A 24,185-nucleotide genomic window follows, 5' to 3' on the forward strand; every position below is an offset into this window, starting at 1 on the left:
CCAGCTGGGGGGACCTTGCTGGAGTGGGTGTGGGGGGGAAACGCAGCATTGGGTGCGGGGGCTCAGTTTGACCCGAAACCAGCAGAGCACGTCAGCACACGCGGCTTCTCACATAATCCAGGGGGTCGCTCACCAGCTCGTAGCGCAGCACGTTTGCAGGATCGGGGCCTCTAGCCCCTTAGTGACCTGCCTGTGTCCCCCTCCCCCACCGTTCTCAGCCCCTGGGATCTCCTTCCAGCTCCTCCCGCTGCCGGACACGGACCCGGCCGGGCGTTTCCCCTCAGGCCCAGAGGGTAGAACATGGTGTCTGGTGCTGGGCCGAAGGGGGACTCCCCTAGTACATTAATTAACGCTTAATAAATACATCACAATTAAATACATGACAGAGCGAAGAAGCTGCCATGACAGACTTTCCTTCACGCGAAGCTCTGGCGAAAGAAGAGAGACCCAGCGGGAATAACGGGAGGGGGGATCCCGGGGAGGCCAGAGGGGCTGGTAGGGGGCACGGACAGAGAACAAGCCTAGAGGCAGAGTGGCTGCAGGGTTGACCCCTGTGGGAGATGGCAAAGTGTGTCCAGAGATGGATTTCACACCCCTTGGCCGTAGAGATGATATAAGGCCGACTAACGACCGAGTGAGAGAAGACATTGCTGTGAAACATTCAATCCTTCACCCAGCGAAAGAGGTAGACTCGCAAAACAGCACCAACACTCACAGCAAAACTTCCGAATCATCTGCAGACTTGGAAGAACCCAGAAAAGACCCTGAACCACCGACCGTGGGCGAGCGTGGCAAGTGACAGGACGTCTTCTGTCTGGGTGTCCTTTTGTGAGCTTGACAACAAGTGCGTTTACCACGTGTCGCTCTCAGGGTCAAATGACCAGAAAAGAAGGGTGCCGTGTCTTGCCCAAGACATCAGAGGCTGCTCTGATGTGAAAGATCTGCCGTGGATTCAGTTTTCGGATTCAAAAGCAGCTTTTCAACTTCTGCAGCTCGGGCTGAAGCACCAGAGTGTTGCTTGCAGCAAGCGGGATCCTCACTCCCGTAGAAGTCGCAGCGTATCCACTCTTCAAAGGCTAAAGACAGAAGATCGTGAAGATCCTGCTGTAACCCGAGTCAGTGAAGTGGCGCTCTGTGGTCTCGCTGGCTCAGAAAGACGTTCCAAGACGCGCAATGAGGGTGATAGATTGAAAGAGAGTGGAAATATTAACACTTTTCTACTGATTCTAGGCAAATGCCTCCATGCACTCAAGAACAGTCCACAGCCAAAGCTGCAGCTGCACGTACCATTTCGGGACACTCGCTTCCTTCAAGGCTTTTTCAGGGGAAGAGGGAAGCTTTATAGGATGGTAAACATCAGCCAGTGTGCTGCTGCGTGCGACGAACGCTCAATGTGCTCAAGCTCTCAGCAGTTGCCCCAAAAATTTGTGTTCAAGACTCTTCTAACGCTCCCCAAGAGCAGCCAGTTGTCCAGAAGTCTGCAAGAGACGCGTCTCTCGTAAATAACACTGACAGGAAAATGCAGGCAGCAAGAAGAAGAGCCCCTGTACTTTGGGACAGGAGCCTGGAAGATGTGATAGAAGACGATGAGCATTTAACTGTGGATAACAATGACACACATGAAAAGCATGATCTGGCAAAAGAGATGGCAAATGAGGAGGAGGAGGAAAAGAAGACTATCTGAGGCTACTAACTCTAATAGAAGACCTGGAAAGCAAGCTGATCAATGAGAGCAAAGAAATTAATCTTGGAATTAAAAATTCATGAAGAAGGCACATAAGAATTTACTCAGTATTTTGCTCAATGGGGAAACAGTTTTCAAGCAATGCCTTTCTCAGGATCCAGAGTTGCTGGAAGAAGATTCTGAACAACGCTTGGAAATCTACGAGGATTTGGTAAATGAATGTGCCAAAAACCTGGATGAAGAACAGGAGATGAAGAATTCCCACTGTAATGAAAGAGCTGGAATGCTGGAAGGAGGCGAGAATGGAGATCCCGAAAAGTGTACTGCTCTTGAGGGTATTATTGATTCTCTGCAAGATGATGTCACTGATATTAAGAAGCAGGCAGAAGGAGGTTGCAGGTATATTGGATCCCGAGAAGACCCACAGGAAGCGACTGCTTGGCTTGAAGAAAAACTGGGGAAAGTTACCGTTGAACTAACTAAAACCAAAGAAGAGCTGACATGGAGAACTGACGAGCTTGAAATGCAGGTGATTAAATAAAGTGAATCTGCTCGACAACTTGAAGAAGCTACTGAGAAAATGACGACAGTGAATAACCGGATTCAAGAGCTAATGCAGATGGTGGAGCAAAAAGAGGATGTTATCAGTAGGCTACAGGACTTAATATCCCATTGAGAAGCTACAGTAAAAGACTATGACAACCCTGGAACTGCTACTGAAAGACAAAAGGCAAAGGAGACCAGCCATGGGACAACAGAAGGACGCAGTCTGGTGGAAATGTGAAGCACGTGTTCCTCTGAGGAGAAGAAAGCCAGCAACGTGAAATGCTACATGGAAGTCACTGGTTATTTTCCTTGTCTTGGGTGTTGCCTCTAAATTTTTAAAATAAAATAAAGTAAATAAACTAACTGCTTTTAGAAAAAACAAACCATCTCCCCCGTGGGTGGAGACACTGATCACTGTCACTGCAGGAGGGAACAATAGAGTGGGATGCCCAGAAGAAGGAATGACTTGAGGACAATGTCTTGAAGGGTCCCTTACCCTTGCAGAGCTTTCCTAGCTCCGACACTCACATTTCCGCGTCGGGTGGGTTCGCCCACAGAAATAAAAGTCTGCACCTCTTCCACGTGCCTTTGGACCAACGGCAAAAACCAGCTACAATTCAAGGGACTTTTAAAACTGCCTCTGAAACTGAGTTAACAAAATAAATGAACAACCAGAAAAGACACTTGGCAAGTGAACAGGGATGCATGGATGTCTTTGCAAAGCAGGTGTGCGGTTTCTTACGGGAAAAGCCACCAGCTGTCTGGAAGGGAAGAGCAGCTAGAATTCCTCGCCCCGGGGAAATGAAACCCCAAACAGAGAATGGCTGTGGCTGTGATGATGCTGACGACTGGGGCTTGCTCACCTGTGGCTCCCCTTCCCCGCGCTGTGCAGGCACCAGGCAGGTCTGAGTCTGCAAGCAGGCGCCCTGCCTCAGGGGCAGCTCCCACTGGGCACGGGGGACAATGGGCTGGGGGGGAGGGGGAAGGCAAAGGGGGAGTGTGACGAAGTGGGGGAGTTTCCTGTTTTTCCTGGTTTCCTGTGGGGGATTTTCTTGGTTTTGTCAATGGGTTGCATGCAGAGGGGGTGGGACTCAGTTTCCCTTGGTGCTGCGGGTTTAAGGAGGTGATGGGAGAGGGAGTTTGTTGTTACAGAGGACCAGCGAGGGAACTTGGGACCCCAGCCACTGGCGTGGAGAATGGAGACCCCAGCGACTGGTGATCGTTGACTGGTGACCCGGAGGCCCAGCTCAGGAGGCCCAGCCGGGTCTGGCCAGCGGGACGACAATGGGCTGCGGAAGAGAGGAGAGGGGGCCCGGGCGACCCTGTTTACCTGGAGAGGAGACAATGGATGGGGGGGAGGGGCTTGGGGCCGGTGAGATCAGATGCCCAGCTGGGAAGCAGGGGGGCTCGGAGCTGAAGAGAGGGAGCAGGCAGAGCCCCCCTGGATGCAGGGGAGACTGGGACGTGCTGGGCTGAGGGAGGCCAGGCCTGAGGCCCTGAGAGTGTCCTGTCCTGGGTTCAGACATTCAATAAACCCTCCTGTTTTACGCTGGCGGAGAGTCGCTCCGGTCTAGAGAACAGGGGGGCATCATCCCCTTCGGGGGGGGTGGAGGCCCCGGGGGTCCAGAGCGAGGGGACTCCCTGAGGGGGCCCACGGCAGAGACAGGGGTGCTGAGGCTCAGAGCGGTGCAGCTCCAGAAGATGGAGGGGCTTAACCCCGAGAGAGAGTGGACCCCTGGGAGAAGGGCTGTCACACTGAAAGGGGCACCCCCCACGGACCGCACGGGGCCAAGAATGGGCACGACCTGTGAGTCCGTGACAGTGAGATGGTAGGGAGCAGGGGGGAGGGGAGCTGTCTCTGGAGGCACAAAGGGGGGGCTCTCTGGAGAGGAGTGACGGGAGCACAGGGGTCGGTGGGGGTTTCTCGGGGGGGGCAGAGGGTTGTGTGGGTCTCTGTGCGGCGGGGGGGGGTGATGGATGGAGCTAGCTGCAGCCCAGATCTGCTCTGTGGTGGGGGGAGTTGCTATAGCCCCCCCCAGGAAGCCCCCTCTGTAGTCGGTATTTAATGCCAACCCCAGGGTGCCCATCGCTGCTCCCCCGGCCTCCATCTGTCTGTCCCAACCCCCACCCCGTCTGTGTCTGTCTGACAGTGACCGACACCTGCTGCTCCGCAGGCTGAGGGGCTGCCTGCGGCTCCCCCCCACCCGTGCCCGACTCCGGGGGCGGGGCCCGGCAGCTCTGGCCCCGCCCCCCGCAGCTCCCACCGGCCGCGGTTCCTGGCCTTGGTTCCCCATGGGCTGGAAGCCGGGTCAGCGCCGTGGGCGTGGAGCCGCCCCGTGGGAAAATGTCACTGGTCCACAGAGCTCAAGGTGTTTCCCATGGACACATGGCCGCCCCGTGAGGGTGGTGGCAGGGAGTGGGGAGGGCGGGGGTGGTGGGGAAGGGGGCAGGCAGCAGGGTAAGTAACCAAGCCAGGCAGGGGGACGACGCGCTGAGCGAGGGATGGTGGGGGACAGCCAAGGGGGAGGGATAGGCGGGTAGTGGGGAGGGGAGAGACGGAGAGAGCAAAAGGCAAATGGAATTAAAGCAGCTGGAGATCAATGCAGGAGAAGCAGCAGAGCAAAGAACCACAGAAGCAGAGATGCCGGACAAGAGGCTGCGCACCAGAACGCCCTGGAACTGAGACCGATAGAGGCTGATAAGGAAATCGAGGCCCAGAAGCTCGCCATGGAGGAGAAGGAAAGAGAGAGGAAGCATGAACTGGACTTGATAGAGGGGCGGAACCAGCGCCCCATAGAGACACACCACGGGGTCCCACCGCTCCAAAAATCCACCAATGGGAGCGGTTGTGTCCTGCAGACAGCGAGACAGGGGACATTGCTGAATATTTCATCACCTTGAGAGGCTGTATGTGCTCCATGAGATTCCTGAAGACCAAAAGATGCCCATGTTGGTTGCAAAGTTGTCTGGGAAAGCTCTGGACAGATTCAGTAAGATGCCTATTGGTGATGCTGCAGATTATGGTAAATTCAAGGAAATGGTTTTAAAACACTTTCACACTTGAAGCAGATTGAGTAAAAATTCAGAAGCCTAAAGAGAGGGGCTGGAATGAGTAATGTGGCCTGTGGAAGCAGATGAGAGATGTGATCGGTAAGGGGGAAAAGGTGTTACAAGCTCTGCAGAAATGGCTGATCATGTTGCTCAGGAGCATTTCCTGAGTGTGTGTAATGACGATGTAAAACAGCATTTATGGGATAAAAAGGTGAAAACTGTCGACGAACTGGCTACTCTAGCTGACCAGTTTGAGCAATCCCAAGCATCTATTAGAAATAAATCACAGGCGGAGGGGGTTAAGTTTGGTAAACTTGTTTTTGTTTTCTCTAAACCCAGGGTGTGAAAATCATAACTGGGGGCAGAAGGCTGTGCATATTCCTCTCCACACTGAGGGAGGGGGTGAATTTCATGAGCTTATGCTGTACCCATCTCTGTGCAGTGCAAGATGGTATAATTTGGGGTTTATCCTCTAGAGGGGGGTGTGCACTTGAGTACCGGGCAGTTCCTTAGCTGAGCCTTCCCATGCAGAGCTGATCTCAGCATCTGTGTGAAGCTGCAGCTGGGGGTGTCCCTACCTGTGTGTGTGCTGGTAACGTGCAGGCTGAAGCCGGGGGGGCTTGGCAGGCTGCAGAGCAGTACGGTGTAAAGGGAGCCCTCGCTGGTGAGTCAGGTGGGCTCAGTGGTGCCCTACTTCCAAGTGGCACCTTGGGGCGGGGGGGAACCATCACAGGGGTCTCCCAGCAGGTGCCAGTGAAGGGGTGCAAGGAAGCGCTGGGTTGGGGGCTCAGTGCCGTGTTTGGGGTGGGGGGGATCTGCCTTTCGCGTCACAGTGACCCCAGCCTGGGGGACGTCACCGCAGCACCCAGACAGGCCAGCATCTCTCTGCAGCCGCTCGCCCTGCGGGGTTCAGTCCCGGGGGAACCTGGCCCATGAGTCCTGCCCTTCTGCAGGGCTCCCGGCCATGGGACGATCTCAAAGCTCTTCAGGGACCATCCCTCAGCCCCAGAGCCCCCACAACCACGGCAGGAGGAGACTGGCCATATGTCACACAAGGGGAAACAGGCATAGGGTGCATCACAACTCGCAGCAAGTCCGTGTCAGCAACGGGAATCGACCCCCCGAATCCTGACTCCCAGTTCTCCCCCACTAGCCCCCACTCCCCGCCCAAAGCCGGGACAGAACCCAGGAGTCCTGGCCCCTTCCTTAGCCCTTCTACTGAACGCCCTTAACTCCCGCTATAACCCGGGGCCCCTGGACCAACTGCGGCTGGGCTGGGCTAACACAGGCTGCCGCGGGCACGGCCCAGACTGACCAGATTTAAAATCATGATAAAAAACGTCCCCAAAACCCATTTTATGGCTGTTCGCAAAGCGGCAGGGCGAGATCGGGGGCGGCCGGGCTGTGGACACACACGGGGCGGGGGCTATACGGGGACTGGGCCCTTCCCACACCGACCCCGCGCTGGGCCCTTGGACCCGGGGGAGCCGCACACGGGTGCCATGGGGCCTTTAGCCGGGCGCTGGGGCTGCCCCACCCCCAGCCATGGGCCTGATCCCATCCCACAGGGACCCCATTGACCGGGAATGGCCGAATCTGGCCCAAAGCTTTCCGGGTAATGGCTGGAGGGGCTTTGCCTGGGGTGACTGACAGCAGCCTCTGGCCAACAGGGGCCGGGCTCGGGGCCCAATCCAGCGCCCACTGGAGTCAAGAGAAACCTTCCCCACGATGGCAATGGGGTTTGGATCAGCCCCGTGGGCCCTGCTGCCCCCTGACGAGGGGCGATCCCCATTCCCAGCCCCATGGGGCAGCAGCCCTCTCCCTGGATAGGTGCCCCCTCCCAAGCCCGGCAGCGGGGTGGGTGAGGGAAGTCCGAGGGGCCGGCTCCCCGGTGAGTCTCTAGCGGGTTGGCTTGTCCCGGTTACGGGGTCGGGGTACAGCAGCTGGCACCAACGGGCACGGAGCAGGGACGCTGGGGACAGCGGGGGGGCAGTACGAGTGGGTCTCACGAAGGCACCTGGGGGTTCAGGGGCGCCGGCTCCTCCCCGCGTTTATCTGAAAGGCAAAGAGGGTCAGTTACCAGGAGCTCTGGGCCCCAACACGAAGCTGGCAGGGATCAGGGCCACTTCCCAGCACTGCCTGGGAGTTTCCCTGTGACACAGGGGGGTGCTGGCTGGGAGGAGCACAGCGGGTGCGGGGTGTCTCCCCAGTGGGTGCTGGATGGGCTACGGGGCTGTGGCTGGCTGGGGGACACACAACAGGTGGGGGTCTCCCCGGGGAGCGCTGTGTGGGCCCAGGGGCTGCGGGTGCAGCGGGTGCCCTCCCCGGGCAGCGGCTACTCACAAGGGGCCCCGCGGGTTGCGGGCGGCGTTCATCTTCATGCCCTTGATGATGAGGATGGTGCCCACGATGATGCCGATGATGCCCACGGCCAGGCCCAGGGCGCACATCAGGGTCTCGGTGGTCTCGGGGACGGGGGTGGGCACCTGGACTTCTGGAGAGAGGAGGAGAGGGACAGGGCACGGAGTGAGGGGGGCTGTTCCCAACCTTCCCTCCCAGAGCTGGGATAGAACCAGGTGTCCTGGCTCCCAGCCCCCCTGCTCTGACCCACTAGCCCCCACTCCCCTCCCAGAGCCAGGACAGAACCCAGGCATCCTGGCTCCCAGCCCTGGGCCCCACAGGGTTCCCGTGCATCCCAGCCTTACCCCAGTGCTTCGTGAAGGGCTCGGGCAGCCCCCAGTGCTCCACCCGGCAGTCGTAGAAGTCACCCTGGCTGGGGAGGAAGGGCAGGTAGGAGAACTTGCGGAAGGAGTTGTCCTGGCGGGGGTAGAAGTCGGTCTCCGAGACCCCCCCCGTCACCTCCTGCCCGTTCTTCAGCCACGTCACGCTGAGCACGGGTGGGGAGAACTTGTCCACGAAGCAGATCAGGACGTTGGGCTCACCCAGCTCCACGGGGTCTTCAGGGAACACGGTCACCTCAGGGGGCACTGGGGAGACGGGGTGAGTGGGTCCCATTGCCTGCGCCTGAGCCAGCCAGTCCCTGCCCTGGGGCTGGATCGGAGCCAGCACCCCCTAGAGGGGAAAGGTCCCGTGCCCCATTCCCTGCCCCCCTGAGCCAGCCAGTCCCTGGTACTCACGCTCCAGCTCAGGGGTCTCTCCCCAGGACTGTGGGGGCGTCACCGGGGCCGTCCCAGCTCCCTGCCCTGACGGCTCATGGGGCACCAGGGGCCGGCGAGAGAATCCCTCAGGGGCAGGGCCTGGGGCTGGGCACGGGCAAGGAACAGCCCTCAGCAAAGAGATGCCCTGGGCCACCAGCCTGGAGGGTGTGAACTGCCCGGGGCCCCTGCCCTGCACAGCCCTGGCCCGGCTGACTGGCTCCCCGGAGCCCTCCAGGGGCTGTGGGGGGAGCTGGGAGGAGACTCTCAATCTCTGGTGGGGTCTGGTATCAGGCCCGGGTGGGTGTGCGAGGAGGGGAAGGTAGGGGAGAGATGGGAGGGGTCTCTGCTCAGGAAGGTGGGGAGAGGGATCTGGGGAAGCGGGGAAGGGGCTCAGGCCCCTGGCAGAGAAGCGGGGGGAGGGCTCAGGCCCCTCGCGGGGAAGGTGCCCCCCCGTACCGTTCTGGGCCCGCGTGCGGTTCGACCTCTGGATCATGATCTCCATGTTCTTCTTCAGCACGGCGATGTTGCCCAGGGCGCCCTGCGCCTCGAAGCTGGTGAACTTGCCGAAGTCGGGCAGGCGCCAGACGGTCTCCTTCCTCTCCAGGTCCACGTGGAAGATCTCGTCCTGGTCGAACTCGAACATGAACTCCCCGGCCTCGCGCTGGGCCGGGTCCGTGCGCTGGTAGAAGGCCACCTGGGAGAGCATGTTCTCCGCTGCGGGGAGACGGGCGTCAGCACCGGCCACCTGGGGGCTGATCCCCCGCCTGGGGGAGGGGGTCTCAGCGCTTCCCCCAACAGCGCAGCCCCCCAGCTCCCGGGCTGTGACATTCGCACAAACACTCCCCGGTGTCGGGGGGGGGGCAGGTGCGTGCAGCATGGCGCCCCCCAGCATCGCTGGGGGCAATGGAGCCAGCACTGACTGCGAGGGGAGAGCGCCCCTGCCCCAGTCCCCGCAGCACAAACCCCCTAGGGCTGCCCCGGTGCAAGGACTAAGAGAGCAGAGACCCCCTGTGATGAAGTGGGACTGTTCTTAATGTTTCCTCGGAATAGTGTGGGGGTGCCTCAGTTTCCCCTAGGCAGTTCTTAAGTATCTAGGGGGTGGGTGTCACGGAGTGTGGGGGAGTCCAGGCCCTGCACCCCTCTTCCTGGGATTCACTGAGACTCTCAGCCAGCCAGTAAAACAGAAGGTTTATTGGACAACAGGAACACAGTCCAAAACAGAGCTTGTGGGTACCCCCAGGACCCCTCAGTCAAGTCCTTCTGGGGGGCAGGGAGCTTAGACCCCAGCCCTGGGGTTCCCTGTGTTCCTCCCCCCAGCCCCAAACTGAAACTAAACCCCCCCAGCAGGTTCCCTGCTGCACTCCCCCTCCACATTCCCGGGCAGAGGTGTCACCTCCCCCTCCCCCTCCTGGCTCAGGGGACAGGCTCTCAGGTCTCCCCTCCCCAGGGCACAGTCCCAGGTCAACACTCCCCCCGCCCTGCTGCCTCACATCCTCACAGTGGGATAAGGGGGTATGATCATTGCAGAGCCCTAGAGGGCAGGTGTGTGCAGGGGTCTGGACACAGAGAATGGCCGACACCCTGTTTCCTGGCACCTGATGGTGTCTCTGTGTTAGACCAGGTTCCTGTCGTCTAATAAACCTTCTGTTTTACTGGCTGGCTGAGAGTCACGTCTGACTGCGGAGTTGGGGGGCAGGACCCTCTGGCTTCCCCAGGACCCCGCCTGGATGGACTCGCTGTGGGAAGCGCACGGAGGGGCAGAGGAGGCTGAATGCTCCGAGGTCAGACCCAGGAAGGGGGAAGCCAGGTGAGCTGTGTCCTGCAGACAGGCTGCTCCCAGAGAGGAGACTTCCCCAGAGTCCTGACTGGCTTCACAGGGAGCAGTTCCAGAGCATCGCCCGGGGACTCCGTGACACCTCCCTACTGACCCCTGCTCAGTTCCCTGGTTTCCATTCACGTCTCCCAGCCAAGCAGTGACCAGACCAAACCCGGCTCCGCTGGCAAGTGGGGACGGGACCCAGCCCAAACTGGCTCCTGGGGGCGTTGGGGGCTGGGGCTGTGGTTGCAGGACATTTCATTCTCCTGTCTGTCCATGGGGCTCGTTCTGTGTCCCGCCATAGCCATGACCTGGTTCTCGGGGCGATTTCAATCCCTGGCCCCCGACACTCACCCCCTCACCCCCCCCGGGGCTGGTCACCGGGAGCCTGGGAACTCCCCAGCCAGAGACATTAAAGCTGGCTCAGGACTGAGGCTGGGATTCCCCAGGGCCCAAGGGACTTCAGCACCCACATCCCAGGGCAGGGGTTCTCAAACTGGGGGTCGGGACTCCTCAGGGTGTCACGAGCTTATTACATGGGGGGTCACAAACTCTCAACCTCCACCCCAAGCTCCATTTTGCTTCTAGCATTTATAATGATGTTAAATATCTAAACAAACGTTTTTAATTTAGAAGGGGGGTCGCACTCAGAAGCTTGCCGTGTGAAAGGGGCCACCCGTACAAAAGTTTGAGAACCACTGTCCTAGGGATCCCAGCTCGCCCGGCAGGATCTCACCCAGCCATCGCAAAGCAGGGAACCCGCCACCACTAGCCAAGGAGAGACAGTGCCCCACAGAGTCCCCCGTGGGTCTGAGTCCTGGGGACAGGCCAGTCCAGTCCAGACAATGGGGACAGGCCAGGGAGCAGGGCCAGGGGCTCCCTGCTCTGCACAGACGCTCTCACTGCTCAGCAGGGTCTGGCCCTGGAGTGACCCTCTGGGGAACGTTCCCCCATCTCCCCTGTGTGGAATGGGGGGCTGTACCCCTAGGGCAGGGCTGTGTCATACCCAAACCACAGCGACTTCCCCACGATCCCTCTGCTGCCCCCGTGCCGGCTTCCCCTCCCTCCTCCCTGACACAGGGGTGAGACCCACCACCCTCCACCCCATCCAGATCAGCCCCCTCACCCCTCCCTCCTATGGGACGAGACCCTCCTCCCTGCAGCTCCCCCCATGCCCCTCAGCCCCCCATTGTCCCCTCCCTGGGGGTGGGAGTCGGGCGCTATGGGGGTCAAGCTGCCCCCACCAGGCCCAGGCATCACAGCCCCCGCCCCGCCCGTACCTGTCACCGCCCCAGCGCCCGGCAGGGCCAGCAGGGTGAGCAGGGCCAGCTGGGCCACGGGGACGCCCCATCCTGCGCCCATCTCCTCTCCCCAGACACTGGGCTAGGCGTGGGGCCGGCAGTGCTAGGGGGCCGGAGGGCACGTGTCACACTCTGGGGGGAGGCAGGGCTGGGGGGCAGTGCCCGGCATTGGCCAGGGGAGCCCGCCCCAGGGTCCCGCACCCAATGGCAGAAATCCCTGCGCGAACCAGGCTGTTACCGGGCACAGCAGCAGGGCTGAGCCTCGCCGAGAGGAGACGGAGAAATTCAGTGTTCCCGGCTCTCAGGATTGTGTCACGAGTCTCAGGATAATTCTTGTGTTTCCTAAAGCCCCAGCTCCTGGAGTCACGTGGGTCTGGGACGATTCCAGCCTCGATCTTAGAGACAAAGTGAGTGTCCAGCCCTTGGGGCTGCGGGGAGAGCTTCAAACTGTGACTCCCGGGCACCCGAGGGGCTCAAAGAGCAGAAGGCAAATAAACCCCACAGCTGGTATTTGTACATTGTCGCAGGATTTTAAAGCATTTGGGGCTGACCACACGGCACATTCCCGGCCAGATGCCTGCTCCTGGTGTGGACACGGCGCCTCCAGTGGGGGGTTGTCCCTGATGTGGACGCGGCGCCACCGGGGGGGGAGGGGGGTTGTCCCCACTGTGGACACGGCGCCACTGGGTGGGGTCTCCCCAGACGGTGTTCACGCCCCCCCCCAGGCACCCTGCTCTGCAGCACGGCTGGGTGCAGATGGGGGACTTGGCCGGCCCAGCTCTCCACTGAGGGGGGTCACACCCCTGAGCCACAGAGATCTGATGGGACAAGTGTAGACCAGGCCACACACGGGGTTTGGGGCATCATCCATGGAAGACTGGGACACGGGACCATCACCCATGAGGCCCCAGGGCGGGGACGGACTGGCTGAGGAGGTGAGGACGGGGACATGGGGCCTTTCCCCTCTGCTGGCACCGGCTCCGATCTGTTGTTAGTGACCAAACCCCCTCCCCCCCGGGGTCTGTCCTGGGCCCTCTGTGGGTGGGTCAATCCATGTCCCCTGCCCAAACCCGCAGCCATCCGTCCCCCCACCCCCACCCCACTAACACGCTGGGTGTTCACATTGCCCCTGGCAGGAGGGGCCGGAGAGGGGCTGGCCTGGGACCCAGGAGCCCTGGGGTCATTCCCAGCCCTGCCACAGACTGTGTGTGACCCTGGGCCAGTCACTGACTTCTCTGGGCCTCCCTCCCCAGCTGGGCATTGGGGACAATGGCCCTGCCCCACGAGGGGGGGGGGTATGCGCGCAGCAGAGAGGGGGAGGGGATCAGAGACAGAGCGGCCAGAGAAGCCCCTTCGGGAGATCGATGGTGGGAGCAGCTGGGAGGCCGAGCTGTGCTTGACCCATGGAGACTGAACGTCTCTAGCAGGGTCCCGGGAGGCAGGGCTCAGGCCCATGGAGGTGGGGGAAGCTCAGAACTTCTGTCTGTGGGGCCAGCCCCGAACCTTCCACTGGGCCTAAATTTATCCACAACCAGAGACCCCCCCCACAGACCCGGCCTGCCCCAGCCAGCAGCAGAGGGTCGAGGCACCAGGGGAAGGGGACGGAAGGTCCCAGGCTTGTTGCTGGGGGCCCTGCTCTGGTGGGGGCTGGTCCCTGGGCTGGCCCCGCTCTCCAGCTGCCCCGGGGCCATGGCAGGTGCCGGGCGAGTCCTGCAGCCCGACCCCAGGCCCTGCTCTGCCCCCTACGAGGGAGAAGTATGGAACCGAGCCCTGCTGGGGCCGGCTCTGCCTGGCAACGGATGATGCTGCCCAGACTCGATGCTGCCTGGCCCCTGGGCTGGGGGTGCCCAATCCCCGGGGCCGTGGGCAGCATTCTGGGGCTGGTGCTCGGAGCTGGGCGGAGAAGGTCTCAGTCTGCGGGGTCCCGACGACTTTCCAGATCTCTCCCTCCTGAGCCGCGATGGGGGCGGGTCGGATCCTGGGGGCCGGGAGCCACTGGGCTGTGGCTCTGCTGGTGACACTCACGGTGCTGAGAACCCACCTGGCTCATTGCACGGAGCCCCCAGGTGAGCAGAGACTCCAGCGCCCCGGGGGCTTAATCTGTAATGAAAGAGGGGCCGGGGCTCAGCCCTGGCACAACTTAAGCACTGCCCAGTGCCCGGGGAGCCCCGTCCGGGGCAGGCGCTGGGTGTATCCTGGGGGAGGGGGGTGATCAGACCCACACGCCCCAGGAAGCTCCATTCTGGGCAGACACTGGCTGTATCTGGGGGGGAATCAGACCCCAGAGCCCTGGGGAGCCCTGTGCTGGGCAGGTGCTGGGTGTATCTGGGGGGGATCGGACCCCACCCACCCTGCGGATCATGGCGCAGTTCAGTGCTGTGTGTATCTGTGAGGTTGGATTGGACCCCACGTACATGGCCAGGGAGCCGCATGCCAGGCGGGCGCTGGGTGTATCAAGGGGTTCAGACCCCACATGCCCTGGGGAGCCCCATCCTGGTCACAGGTGCATTGGGGGAATCAGACCCTGCTCACCCCGGGGAGCCTGGGCAGGCGCTGGGTGTATCAGGGAGGATCAGCCCCATATGCCCTGGCGAGAACCATCCAGGCAGACAGCAGATGTATGAGGGGGGGATTGGACCCCATACACCCGGGGAGCCCTGTCCTGGGCTGATGCTGGGTGTGTCGGTCTCTGTCTTTTCTCCATGAGCTCTGGCTCCCTGTGTGGTGTTTGGGGGGGCCCCAGGCTGGGGGGGGAGGGGCCATGGGGGGAACCAGGCCCCTCCCATGGGGGTGAAACTCCATGCAGAGAATCGTTCCCTTTTACACCCTTCCCCCCCTCCGGGGAACCTGGGGTCAATCCACATTAAGAGGCTGCTCCAGAGCCAGACCCCGGGACCTTCTCCTGCCCCACAGCGACCGGCCCCCAGCCCCCGTGTCAGTGCCCCCGGCCTGGGCTCCCCGCCCCCCTGCGCCCCCCATCTGTGCTGTGCCCCCCGTGACTCAGTCTCCCCGCACCCCGCCTGTGCCCCACCCCCATTTCTCTGCTGTTCCTCCTGCCCCGCCCCTCCCCCCGTGTCTCCCCCGCTCAGTGTCCCCCAGCCCCCCCGCTCCCCCCACGTCTCCGCACGTCACTGTCATTCCCCCCCCCCCAGACCTGCGGGCTCCCGCGGCGCCCAGTGGATCCAGGGCGGGGCTGGGGGGGGTCCCGGGGCTCGGGTTGTTCCCCGCCCGCTGAGCTCCGAGCCCGGGGCAGGGGCGGGTCCCTGAGCCTGAGCCCGGCCCGTCCCCCCCCCAGAGCATTTCCTGTTCCAGGCGAAGTCCGAGTGTCTCTACGCCAACGGCACCGAGCGGGTCCGGTTCCTGGAGCGGCACGTCTGGGACCGGCGGCAGGACGTCCACTTCGACAGCGAGCTGGGGGTGCACGTGGCGGACACGGAGCTGGGCCGGCCCGAGGCCGAGTACTGGAACAAGGACCCGGCGTTCCTGGCGAACGCGCGGGCGGCGGTGGACACGTTCTGCCGGCACAACTACAAGGAGGTCCGACCGTTCAGCGTCGACCGCAGAGGTGAGTGGGGGGGGCGGGGCTCCGAGGGGGCGGGGCCGGAGAGGGTGCGCAGGGGCGGGGTTAGGGGCGGGGCTCCGAGGGGGCGGGGCCGGAGAGGGTGCGCGGGGGCGGGGTTAGGGGCGGGGCTCCGAGGGGGCGGGGCCGGAGAGGGTGCGCGGGGGCGGGGTTAGGGGCGGGGCTCCGAGGGGGCGGGGCCGGAGAGGGAGCGCGGGGGCGGGGCCGCAGCAGGACACGCCCTGACCCGCCCCCTCCTCCCCTCGCTGGGCGCGATCCGCCACCTGCACCCCGGGGGGGGAACCGAACGTCTCGCGCTACGCGGGGGGGGGAGCAGCAGGCGCTGGGGCGGGGTCATCTCCCCTCCCGCCCCCCCCCCCCGGTCTGGCTGCGGCGCCCCCTGTCGGCAGGGAGCAGAGCCCCACCCGCGGTCAGTCTCTGGGGGGCCGGTGACCCCTCCCCCTTCCCAGCCCCCCCCACCCCTCTGAAGGGTTCAGACCCCACCGTCCCCCCCAGACCCCCCTCGGGGCAGGCAGCTGCTGCGGCTCCTACCCCCCTTCCTGGGCTCAGGGGGCCGGGCGATGGGGCAGAACTTTCCCCTCCCCCCAACCCCGCCCCTCCCCCCTCGGGGTCCCCACTGGCAGGGGTCAGCGCAGCCCCTGGTCCCTGGCTGAGACCCCGTCTCCCGGGGCCCCGAGGGTCAGACCGTCCCCGGCTCTGTCCCCATGGGGGTGACGGGACGCGACTCCCTTCGGGCCCTACCTGCCGGAGCCTGCCCAGGGCAACGGGGGGCAGGAGACAACCAGCCCCACCCCAGGGCAGTGAGGGGGGAACGGGGTGGCCAGGCAATCAGACCCCACACACCATGGGGAGCCCCGTCTGTCCTGGGCGTGTCCCGGGGAACGGGACCTTACACATCCCAGGTGCCCTGCCCCGGGCAGCTGCCAGGTGTCTTGGGGGGGGTCGGATGCCCTGTCCTGGAATGGCACCGTGTGTGCGGTTGGGGGGATTGGACTCCACACACCCTGGGGGGCATCGCCCTAGGCAGGTGCTGGGCACATGCGGGGGGGGGGATATTTCCCTGGAGGGGCCCCTGTTCTCTCTGAGCCCCCGTCCATCTCCAGACCCTTTCCCAGCTCTCTCTCTCTCCCCCCAGTTCAGCCCAAGGTGAAAGTTTCCCCCACGACATCGGGGTCTGGGCCCCACTCTCACCTGCTGGTTTGCTCCGTGACGGGGTTTTACCCCTCGGGGATCGAGATCAAGTGGTTCAAGAACGGGCAGGAGCAGACGGCCGGGGTGGTGTCCACGGAGCTGCTCCAGAACGGAGACTGGACCTTCCAGATCCTGGTGATGCTGGAGATGAGCCCCCGGCGCGGGGACGTCTACACCTGCCAGGTGGAGCACATCAGCCTGTGGGGCCCCCTCGCCGTGAACTGGGGTAAGAGCCTCTGGGTCACCCAGCCCCCACAAATACCAGCCCAAGCCAAGACTTCACAGCGCTGTCTACCGTAGCCTTTCGTTCTGTTTACGGTGAATCCCACTCCAGTGGGTTCAGCTCTGGGCTGCAGCCTCAAGTTCCACAACGTTGTCTCTGTTTCTTCTGGATTTAGAGCCCATAGGAACACATGGAAACGTAGGCACCCAACGCATACGAGAGCATCTGTCTTTTAGCAGTTTTATTAAGGTTACCAACAAAGTTATACATGTCACCGCATATGCAAGTCCTAAACATAAGTCCCACGTGCCAGTTACACCTCCAGACTTACTCGCATCCTCCTTGATGGTGTTAGAGTCTGTTGCCCCCTCCTGGATTGACCATCAATATATGGGAGTGGTTCCTGCTGGTTTTCCGTAGGACGCTCCATTTTCCTGCTCCGAGCACTTGGAAGTATTTATTGACAGGTTTCAGAGCAGCAGCCGGGTTAGTCTGTATTCGCAAAAAGAAAAGGAGGACTTGTGGCACCTTAGAGACTAACCAATTTATTTGAGCATGAGCTTTCGTGAGCTACAGCTCACTTCATCGGATGCATACTGTGGAAAGTGTAGAAGATCTTTTTATACACACAAATAATGAAAAAATACCTCCCCCCACCCCACTCTCCTGCTGGTAATAGCTTATCTAAAGTGATTACTCTCCTTACAATGTGTATGATAATCAAGTTGGGCCATTTCCAGCACAAATCCAGGTTTTCTCCCCCCCCAACACACACACACAAACCCACTCTCCTGTTGGTAGTAGCTTATCTAAAGTGATCACTCTCCTTACAATGTGCATGATAATCAAGGTGGGCCATTTCCAGCACAAATCCAGGGTTTAACAAGAACGTCTGAGGGGCGGGGGGGGGGTAGGTAAAAACAAGGGGAAATAGGTTACCTTGCATAATGACTTAGCCACTCCCAGTCTCTATTCAAGCCTAAGTTAATTGTATCCAATTTGCAAATGAATTCCAATTCAGCAGTCTCTCACTGGAGTCTGGATTTGAAGTTTTTTTGTTGTAATATTGCAACTTTCATGTCTGTAATCACGTCACCAGAGAGAGTGAAGTGTTCTCCGACTGGTTTATGAATGTTATAATTCTTGACATCTGATTTGTGTCCATTTATTCTTTTACGTAGAGACTGTCCAGTTTGACCAATGTACATGGCAGAGGGGCATTGCTGGCCCATGATGGCGTAGATCACATTGGTGGATGTGCAGGTGAACGAGCCTCTGATAGTGTGGCTGATGTGATTAGGCCCTGTGATGGTGTCCCCTGAATAGATATGTGGGCACAGTTGGCAACGGGCTTTGTTGCAAGGATAGGTTCCTCGGTTAGTGGTTCTGTTGTGTGGTATGTGGTTGTTGGTGAGTATTTGCTTCAGGTTGGGGGGCTGTCTGTAGGCAAGGACTGGCCTGTCTCCCAAGATTTGTGAGAGTGTTGGGTCATTCTTCAGGATAGGTTGTAGATCCTTAATAATGCGTTGGAGGGGTTTTAGTTGGGGGCTGAAGGTGACGGCTAGTGGCGTTCTGTTATTTTCTTTGTTGGGCCTGTCCTGTAGTAGGTGACTTCTGGGTACTCTTCTGGCTCTATCAATCTGTTTCTTCACTTCCGCAGGTGGGTACTTTCTTCAATACTTTCCACAGTATGCATTCGATGAAGTGAGCTGTAGCTCACGAAAGCTTATGCTCAGATAAATTGGTTAGTCTCTAAGGTGCCACAAGTCCTCCTTTTCTTTTTAAGTATTTATTGGTAACTTTGGTTTTATTTGAAACTTTAATTTCACTTCCTGCTTTTTATACTCCCTGGGCGGAGTTGAAATCCAGGGTGCTAGTTTAGTTGCTACTGCAGTGGGTTGAGGTGGGGTGTGCTGACTGCTCAGTGGCATGGAATTCATTTGCTGCTGTATTTCTTACATGTCAACGCTCGTGAGAATTTAGGTTCGGGGTCAAGTACCGATGCGTGTCCACCCTGGGAGCACTCTTCCAGAAGTGCTGAACTCATTCTCTAAAGCTTATAGTTATATTGAAACCCAACAGGTGCCAATGGTAGAAACTTATTTTGCTCTGGGATTTACAGATTAATTAGATTAGGGATTTTGGAAACAACAGCTGTAACACCTGGAGAGACTTCATTTAAGTTTTGATCATCCGTACGAAGACGCCATGATCCATCTGGTTTTTGTCCTGGCCAAATGGGAGAATTGCACGTGGAAGTACACAAACAAATGATTTCTTCTTGCGGAAGAGAGTCAATGGTTTTAGCAGTTTAAGGTTTGGCCTGATTTGGAAAAGGACACTGCTTTTGCGGGGGGAAACTTTCTTCTAAAATTTTAACAGTTACATCCAGATCTTTACGTTTATGCTTGTGTTTAGCAAAAGCATCGACCCTACTCACAATTTTTAGAGCACATGTATGAGCCCTGCTAACCCAAATCTATTGACCTGGGCTGGGAACTTCTGTTCTCCCTGTCTCACAGCACAAGGACAAGGGGACGCTCGACGGAGGGGGCAGATTCACACCTGGGAAAAGCAAGGACTTTTTCCACACAATGTGAAGTTCCCCTGTGGAACTACCAGCCACAGGATATAACGGACCCAAGAGCTGAGCAAGGTTCACAAAGGGGTTGGCCAGTTCTGTGGCTCACAGGAGTATCCAGGGCTCGACTAGTTCATGCTGACAATGGGCAGGATGTCAGACCTCGCGCTGCAGCGCCAGAGACCGATCTCTGATGATCGCAGACCGGGAGGAGCCCTGATGTCCCATAGCTGCACCTGCGGGCTCTGCCCCGGGCTCTGCCCCGGGCTCTGCCCCGGCTGGCGCTGGTCCCTGGTGCTGACGGGAGCCTGGCCCGGAGGCCTCTGGCTCTGACCCGGCTGCCCGTTCCCCTTTCCCTGTCTCACAGAGGCACAGTCTGATGCTGCCAGGAGCAAGATGCTGACGGGCATCGGGGGCTTCGTGCTGGGGCTGATCTTCCTGGTGCCAGGACTCCTCATCTACCTGAAGAATAAGAAAGGTGAATGGCTCCGGGCGGGGTCGGGGCACCGGGGTTTCTCTGTGGGGGGGATGTGGGCCTGACTGCAGGCTCCTTCCCACCCCCCAGCAGGGGCTGCTCAGAGCCTGGCAGGGGCCTCCCAACTTCTAGTCTCCTGGGGCTGGGGCTGGGGCTGGGGCTGGGTCAGATCTCCCCCCCCCCACCCCACCCACCCTTAGGGTAGGGACAGAGCAGGGGCCATGGGGAGATCTCAGTGGGGGGCCCCAGGGCCAGGCTGGGAGCTCCCATTCTCCCCTCTCCCGGCCGAGACCCCGGGGTGGGACAGAGACCCCGACCCCTCGCAGTGCAGGGAGCTGCCCCTACCCCGGGGCTGAGAGCCTTTCCCGTCCCCTCCCCCAAGGCGGGGATCCTGGGGCAGGGATTTACAATACTGTAATAACAGGCTAGGGGGGAACCCCAGGTCTGGGGGTTAGACGGGGGCTGGGGTCCTAGTGAGGGGCGTTCCATGCCGTGGGGCGGGGGCTGGAGCTCTGACCCCCAGGATCCGGCTCCCTCTGCCCACGGCTTTGACCATGTCTCTCTTTCTTTTTCAGGGCGCCCCATTCCCCAACCTGCAGGTAATTTCAATTCCCCTCCCCCAGTTAAACCCACCTCCCCCCACACTGACCACAGGCTGCCTGGGACACCCGTGGGGCGGCTGCTTCTGCCCCTCGGCCCATGACACCCGCCCAGCTCAGCCCGGGGGCAGCTGGGCAATGGGGCCCTGGCACCGCAGAGGAGGAGTCTGCAGCTCCCTCAGTCCCCGTTCAGGCGGATCCCCGAGCTGCTCCTGGGGGCAGAGGGTCCTGGGTCCTGCCGAGCATCGCCCAGCCCTGCGGCTGCCGGGCAGAGTCCCTGGGGGCGCCCTGGGGCCTGGCAAAGAAAATCCCCCGTCCCTCCTGCTAGCCCCACGGCCAGGGGCTGATTTCTCTCCCCTCTCCCTGCAGGGCTCCTGAGTTAGATCCTGGGCGTCGGACCCCCCGGCCGGCAGGAGTTTCCGTCCGTCTCTCCCAGCCCCTCGCCCAGCCCGGAGAATGCAGAACCTGGGGCTGGTCCCTTCCCATCCCCGTCTGCTCCCCGCGCTCTGCCCGGCTCCAGCCCGCACTGCCCCCGCCTGGGGACCCGTCCCTGCCCCTCAGTCCCCACAGGGTCTGCCACGGGGGCGACCCCTCCTGCGTTAACCCTTTCCCTGCCCCAGCCCAGCCCCACGTTCCCTCTCGCTGACCCCGCGGCCCTCGGGGAACCTTTGGGGGACGCTGCTCCACAGCCCGGGGGGAAGCCGGACCGAGGCCGGGCGCTGTTAGAACTGCTGCACCCTAATAAACCATCCCCAGCCCCCCCAGCTCCGTGCTCACTGCGCCCCCGGGGCCGGGACAGGGCTGGGGCCACTGGGCCCGCTGGGCTCTGGCTGGGGGGAGCGGGACGCAGGGCACAGAGCAGCTGCCCTGGGGGAGGGGACTCCCCAGACACACCATGGGGCCATTTAGCGGCTGGAGGGATCAGGGTTGTTGTGCTGGGGAGGGCCCTGGGCAGGGCAGGATCTGACGGGAGGGAGGGGGCAGGACCCCAGAGGGGGGCTCTGCGGGTGGGGGTGACCCCTGGGGGAGGCTGTGGGTTCCCAGTCCCAGTGCAGACCGGTTCCTTCCCCAGGGGAGAGGCAGTTGCAGAGGGGGGGTGCTCCCGTCCCCCTGGTGAGCCTGGGGGGCACCCCAAGAGCACGGACACCCCGGCCTGGGGTCAGCGACGGGGCCGGGCTGGGATGGGGGGGCTGTCATTGAGCTGGGCTATGGGGCAGGGCAGTTATTATCCAGGAGCCCAAACCCCCCAGGGAGTCACAGCCCCATCCCCCCAGGGGCCCAGAGACTCACCAGTGACACGGGAGCCCCATCCCAGTCAGAGTCCCACATCCCGCTGGGGGGGTTGCTTGTGGGGTCCCAGCTATGCGGGACCCCGCAACCTCTGGGGCGATATGTGGGCTGGGTGCTCACATTCCCCCTCCCCCCAGCCCGGCCCTGCTCTGTCGCTGTTACCCTGCCCCAGGGCTGCCGGGGAGACCCCAGCCCCTGCCCCACCATGGCCATTCATGCTCCCCTGGCCCTTCCCCGCCGCTCCCATTGGGTGCTGTTTCCCAGCTGCCAGGCCCCACCCCAGCGGTGGCTGCATTTCTGTGGGGGAAATTGGCCCCAGTGCTATCGGGGTGCAAAGAGCCCTGGGACCCTGGTGGGGGAGTGTCCCGGAGAGCGGGGAGATGAGGCCGTGGGGACGTCCCTGTCAGCTGCTCCCATGGGCTGTCCCCGCGGGAGGGGACACAGGGCCAGGGCATGAATCTGTGTGAGTCACTCAGAGCCTGGCCCGCTGCTCCTTCTGCTGGCCAAGACCCCCCTGCCATGGAGTCTTCTCTCTCCAGCGCCCCACACGGACCATCCCGGCCCTGCTCCTGCCCCCCTGCCTCACCCCCGCCCCGGCTATTCACCATCCTGCCGCTGCACTAACCAAAGTCTGTGTCACACCTAACTATGGTGCAGCTACGGCAGCCCCATGGGCCAGACAGAGCCCAGCCCTGGGCACCAGGACTCCTGGGTTCCAGCCCAGCTCTGAGTACGGGCCCCTGCAGACTCCAGCCCTCGAGCACGGCCCCGCTGGGCTTTCCCTGCACAGGCTCCGTCAGGGAGGGCAAGTGGACAGGGCTGCGCTGAAGGGCCGGGATTGGCGGGGAGGGACTGGCTGGCTCAGGGGGCCAGGGCCAGGACATGGGGCCTTTCAGTCCAGGCCCGTCAATCCCGTGTCAGCGGAAAGTCCCCGTGCAATTGCCCACAGCCCAGTGGAGACATTTCTCAGGCCCCGCGACCCCGAAAGGGTTAACTCTCTACGTCGTTTCACACCCCGGCAGCCGGTGGGCGGACAGACAGACAGACTGACGTCTGCTTTCCCCCTCACCTGGTTTCACTCCCCCCCGCCCCCAGGGATGGTTCTGAGCCCCCAGCCCTGGGCCCCAGCAGCATCCAACACGCTCTGCTCCCCGCCCCGACTCTGCCCAGCGCCCGGTGATGCCGGGTCGGTGCCGCGCTGCCCCTGGCCAAGCCCCGGAGGCGCTAACCCCGGACCAGCGTCCTGCTTGTTGGTGCGTCAGTGAGACACCAGGGTCCCATGGGCAGGCGTTATTTCGGTGCCAGGGACTTTCCACCCAAAACCACCCGGGCCTGCAGCCTGGCTGGCATCCGGGGGCCTGGCCCAGCCCCACACCTGCACTGGAAAGGAATAAACTACGAGTGAAATGCAGCCCCGGTCGGTGTCCTCACCCCATGGTACAGAGGGGAACGCTGAGGGAAAGAGACTTGTCAGAAGCCACAGAACTGTGATAGAACCCAGGAGTCCTGGTTCCCAGCCCCCCGCGCTAGTCCCCACTCCCCTCGCAATGTTAGGAAAGTACCCAGGAGCCCTGGCTCCCAGCCCCCCACCCCCACATGCTAGAGACAAGCATGGGGGCTGTCTGTCCATCTGGGGTGCTCAGTCAGAGGAGTGGGGCTGGTGTGGAATGAGGGGTCCTGGCTGAGGATGGGGGTTTGGGGGTGCTCAGGCTCGGGGTGCAGACGGAGGGACAGGCTGCGGGTCACGGATACAGACATCCCTGCCCAAGCAGGACCCTGTGCGGCCGGCTTTCCTGTGGGCGGGTTCTGGGGGGGTGTGTGGGGGGCGGGGGTCGGTCGGACACGTCCCCTCCCTCATGGGTGAGGCACGTCCCAAGAAATCAGGGCCATCCTGCGCTTCCCCCACTGGATTCCCCCCACCACACCCCATGTTCCTGCTCCCTGCCCCTCTGAGCTCTATGGAGACGGTGCTGCCGTGGGGGTCAACGGAGCACCCCCCGTGACACTCTCAGAGACAGACACGGGTCGCTCCCTGTCCCCACGGCGTCAGCAAATGCTGCTCCCTCCAGGGACCCCAGGCCAAGGGATCCCCCTGCCCCATCCCACCCCGGCACAGACCCATAGTGTGACGAAGCAGGACTGTTCTTAATGTTTCCTCTGAATACTGTAGGGGTGCCTCAGTTTCACCAAGGCAGTTCTTAAGTCTTTAGGGGGTGGGATAAGGGGGTGTAATTGTTGCAGAGCAAAGGGCCAGGGTACATAAATGGCCGACACTCTTGTCTCCTGGCACCTCATAGAATCATAGAATCATAGAATATCAGGGTTGGAAGGGACCCCTGAAGGTCATCTAGTCCAACCCCCTGCTCGAAGCAGGACCAATTCCCAGTTAAATCATCCCAGCCAGGGCTTTGTCAAGCCTGACCTTAAAAACTTCCAAGGAAGGAGATTCCACCACCTCCCTAGGCAACGCATTCCAGTGTTTCACCACCCTCTTAGTGAAAAAGTTTTTCCTAATATCCAATCTAAACCTCCCCCACTGCAACTTGAGGCCATTACTCCTCGTTCTGTCATCTGCTACCATTGAGAACAGTCTAGAGCCATCCTCTTTGGAACCCCCTTTCAGGTAGTTGAAAGCAGCTATCAAATCCCCCCTCATTCTTCTCTTCTGCAGGCTAAACAATCCCAGCTCC

General features: G+C 61.2%; 2 protein-coding genes and 1 pseudogene across 3 annotated transcripts; 2 read left to right on the forward strand and 1 right to left on the reverse strand.

The window, feature by feature from the left end:
• The first annotated feature begins 580 nt into the window (after positions 1-580).
• LOC144274209 (kinesin-like protein KIF20B pseudogene) lies at positions 581-1,867 on the forward strand (annotated as a pseudogene).
• A 4,619-nt stretch (positions 1,868-6,486) lies between these two features.
• On the reverse strand, positions 6,487-11,622 carry LOC144275060 (HLA class II histocompatibility antigen, DR alpha chain-like). Of its 2 annotated transcripts, XM_077834168.1 has the most exons (5): positions 11,536-11,622; positions 8,896-9,153; positions 7,987-8,268; positions 7,625-7,775; positions 6,487-7,336 (listed from the first exon to the last, which is right to left on the reverse strand). In XM_077834168.1, the coding sequence occupies exons 1-5, from the start codon at positions 11,615-11,617 to the stop codon at positions 7,333-7,335; spliced, it is 777 nt and encodes a 258-aa protein (XP_077690294.1). In that variant the 5' UTR covers positions 11,618-11,622; the 3' UTR covers positions 6,487-7,332. The 2 variants fall into 2 exon arrangements, with proteins under 2 accessions (XP_077690294.1, XP_077690295.1); XM_077834169.1 differs by lacking the exon at positions 6,487-7,336 and having other exon boundaries at positions 7,621-7,775.
• A 1,818-nt stretch (positions 11,623-13,440) lies between these two features.
• LOC144275058 (H-2 class II histocompatibility antigen, E-S beta chain-like) lies at positions 13,441-20,969 on the forward strand. Its single transcript, XM_077834165.1, has 6 exons — positions 13,441-13,622; positions 14,852-15,121; positions 16,272-16,553; positions 19,499-19,609; positions 20,182-20,205; positions 20,575-20,969. The coding sequence occupies exons 1-6, from the start codon at positions 13,517-13,519 to the stop codon at positions 20,586-20,588; spliced, it is 807 nt and encodes a 268-aa protein (XP_077690291.1). The 5' UTR covers positions 13,441-13,516; the 3' UTR covers positions 20,589-20,969.
• The last annotated feature ends 3,216 nt before the right edge of the window (positions 20,970-24,185 follow it).

The sequence above is a fragment of the Eretmochelys imbricata genome, chromosome 14, assembly GCF_965152235.1.
Source record: "Eretmochelys imbricata isolate rEreImb1 chromosome 14, rEreImb1.hap1, whole genome shotgun sequence".
Lineage (NCBI taxonomy): Eukaryota > Metazoa > Chordata > Testudines > Cheloniidae > Eretmochelys > Eretmochelys imbricata.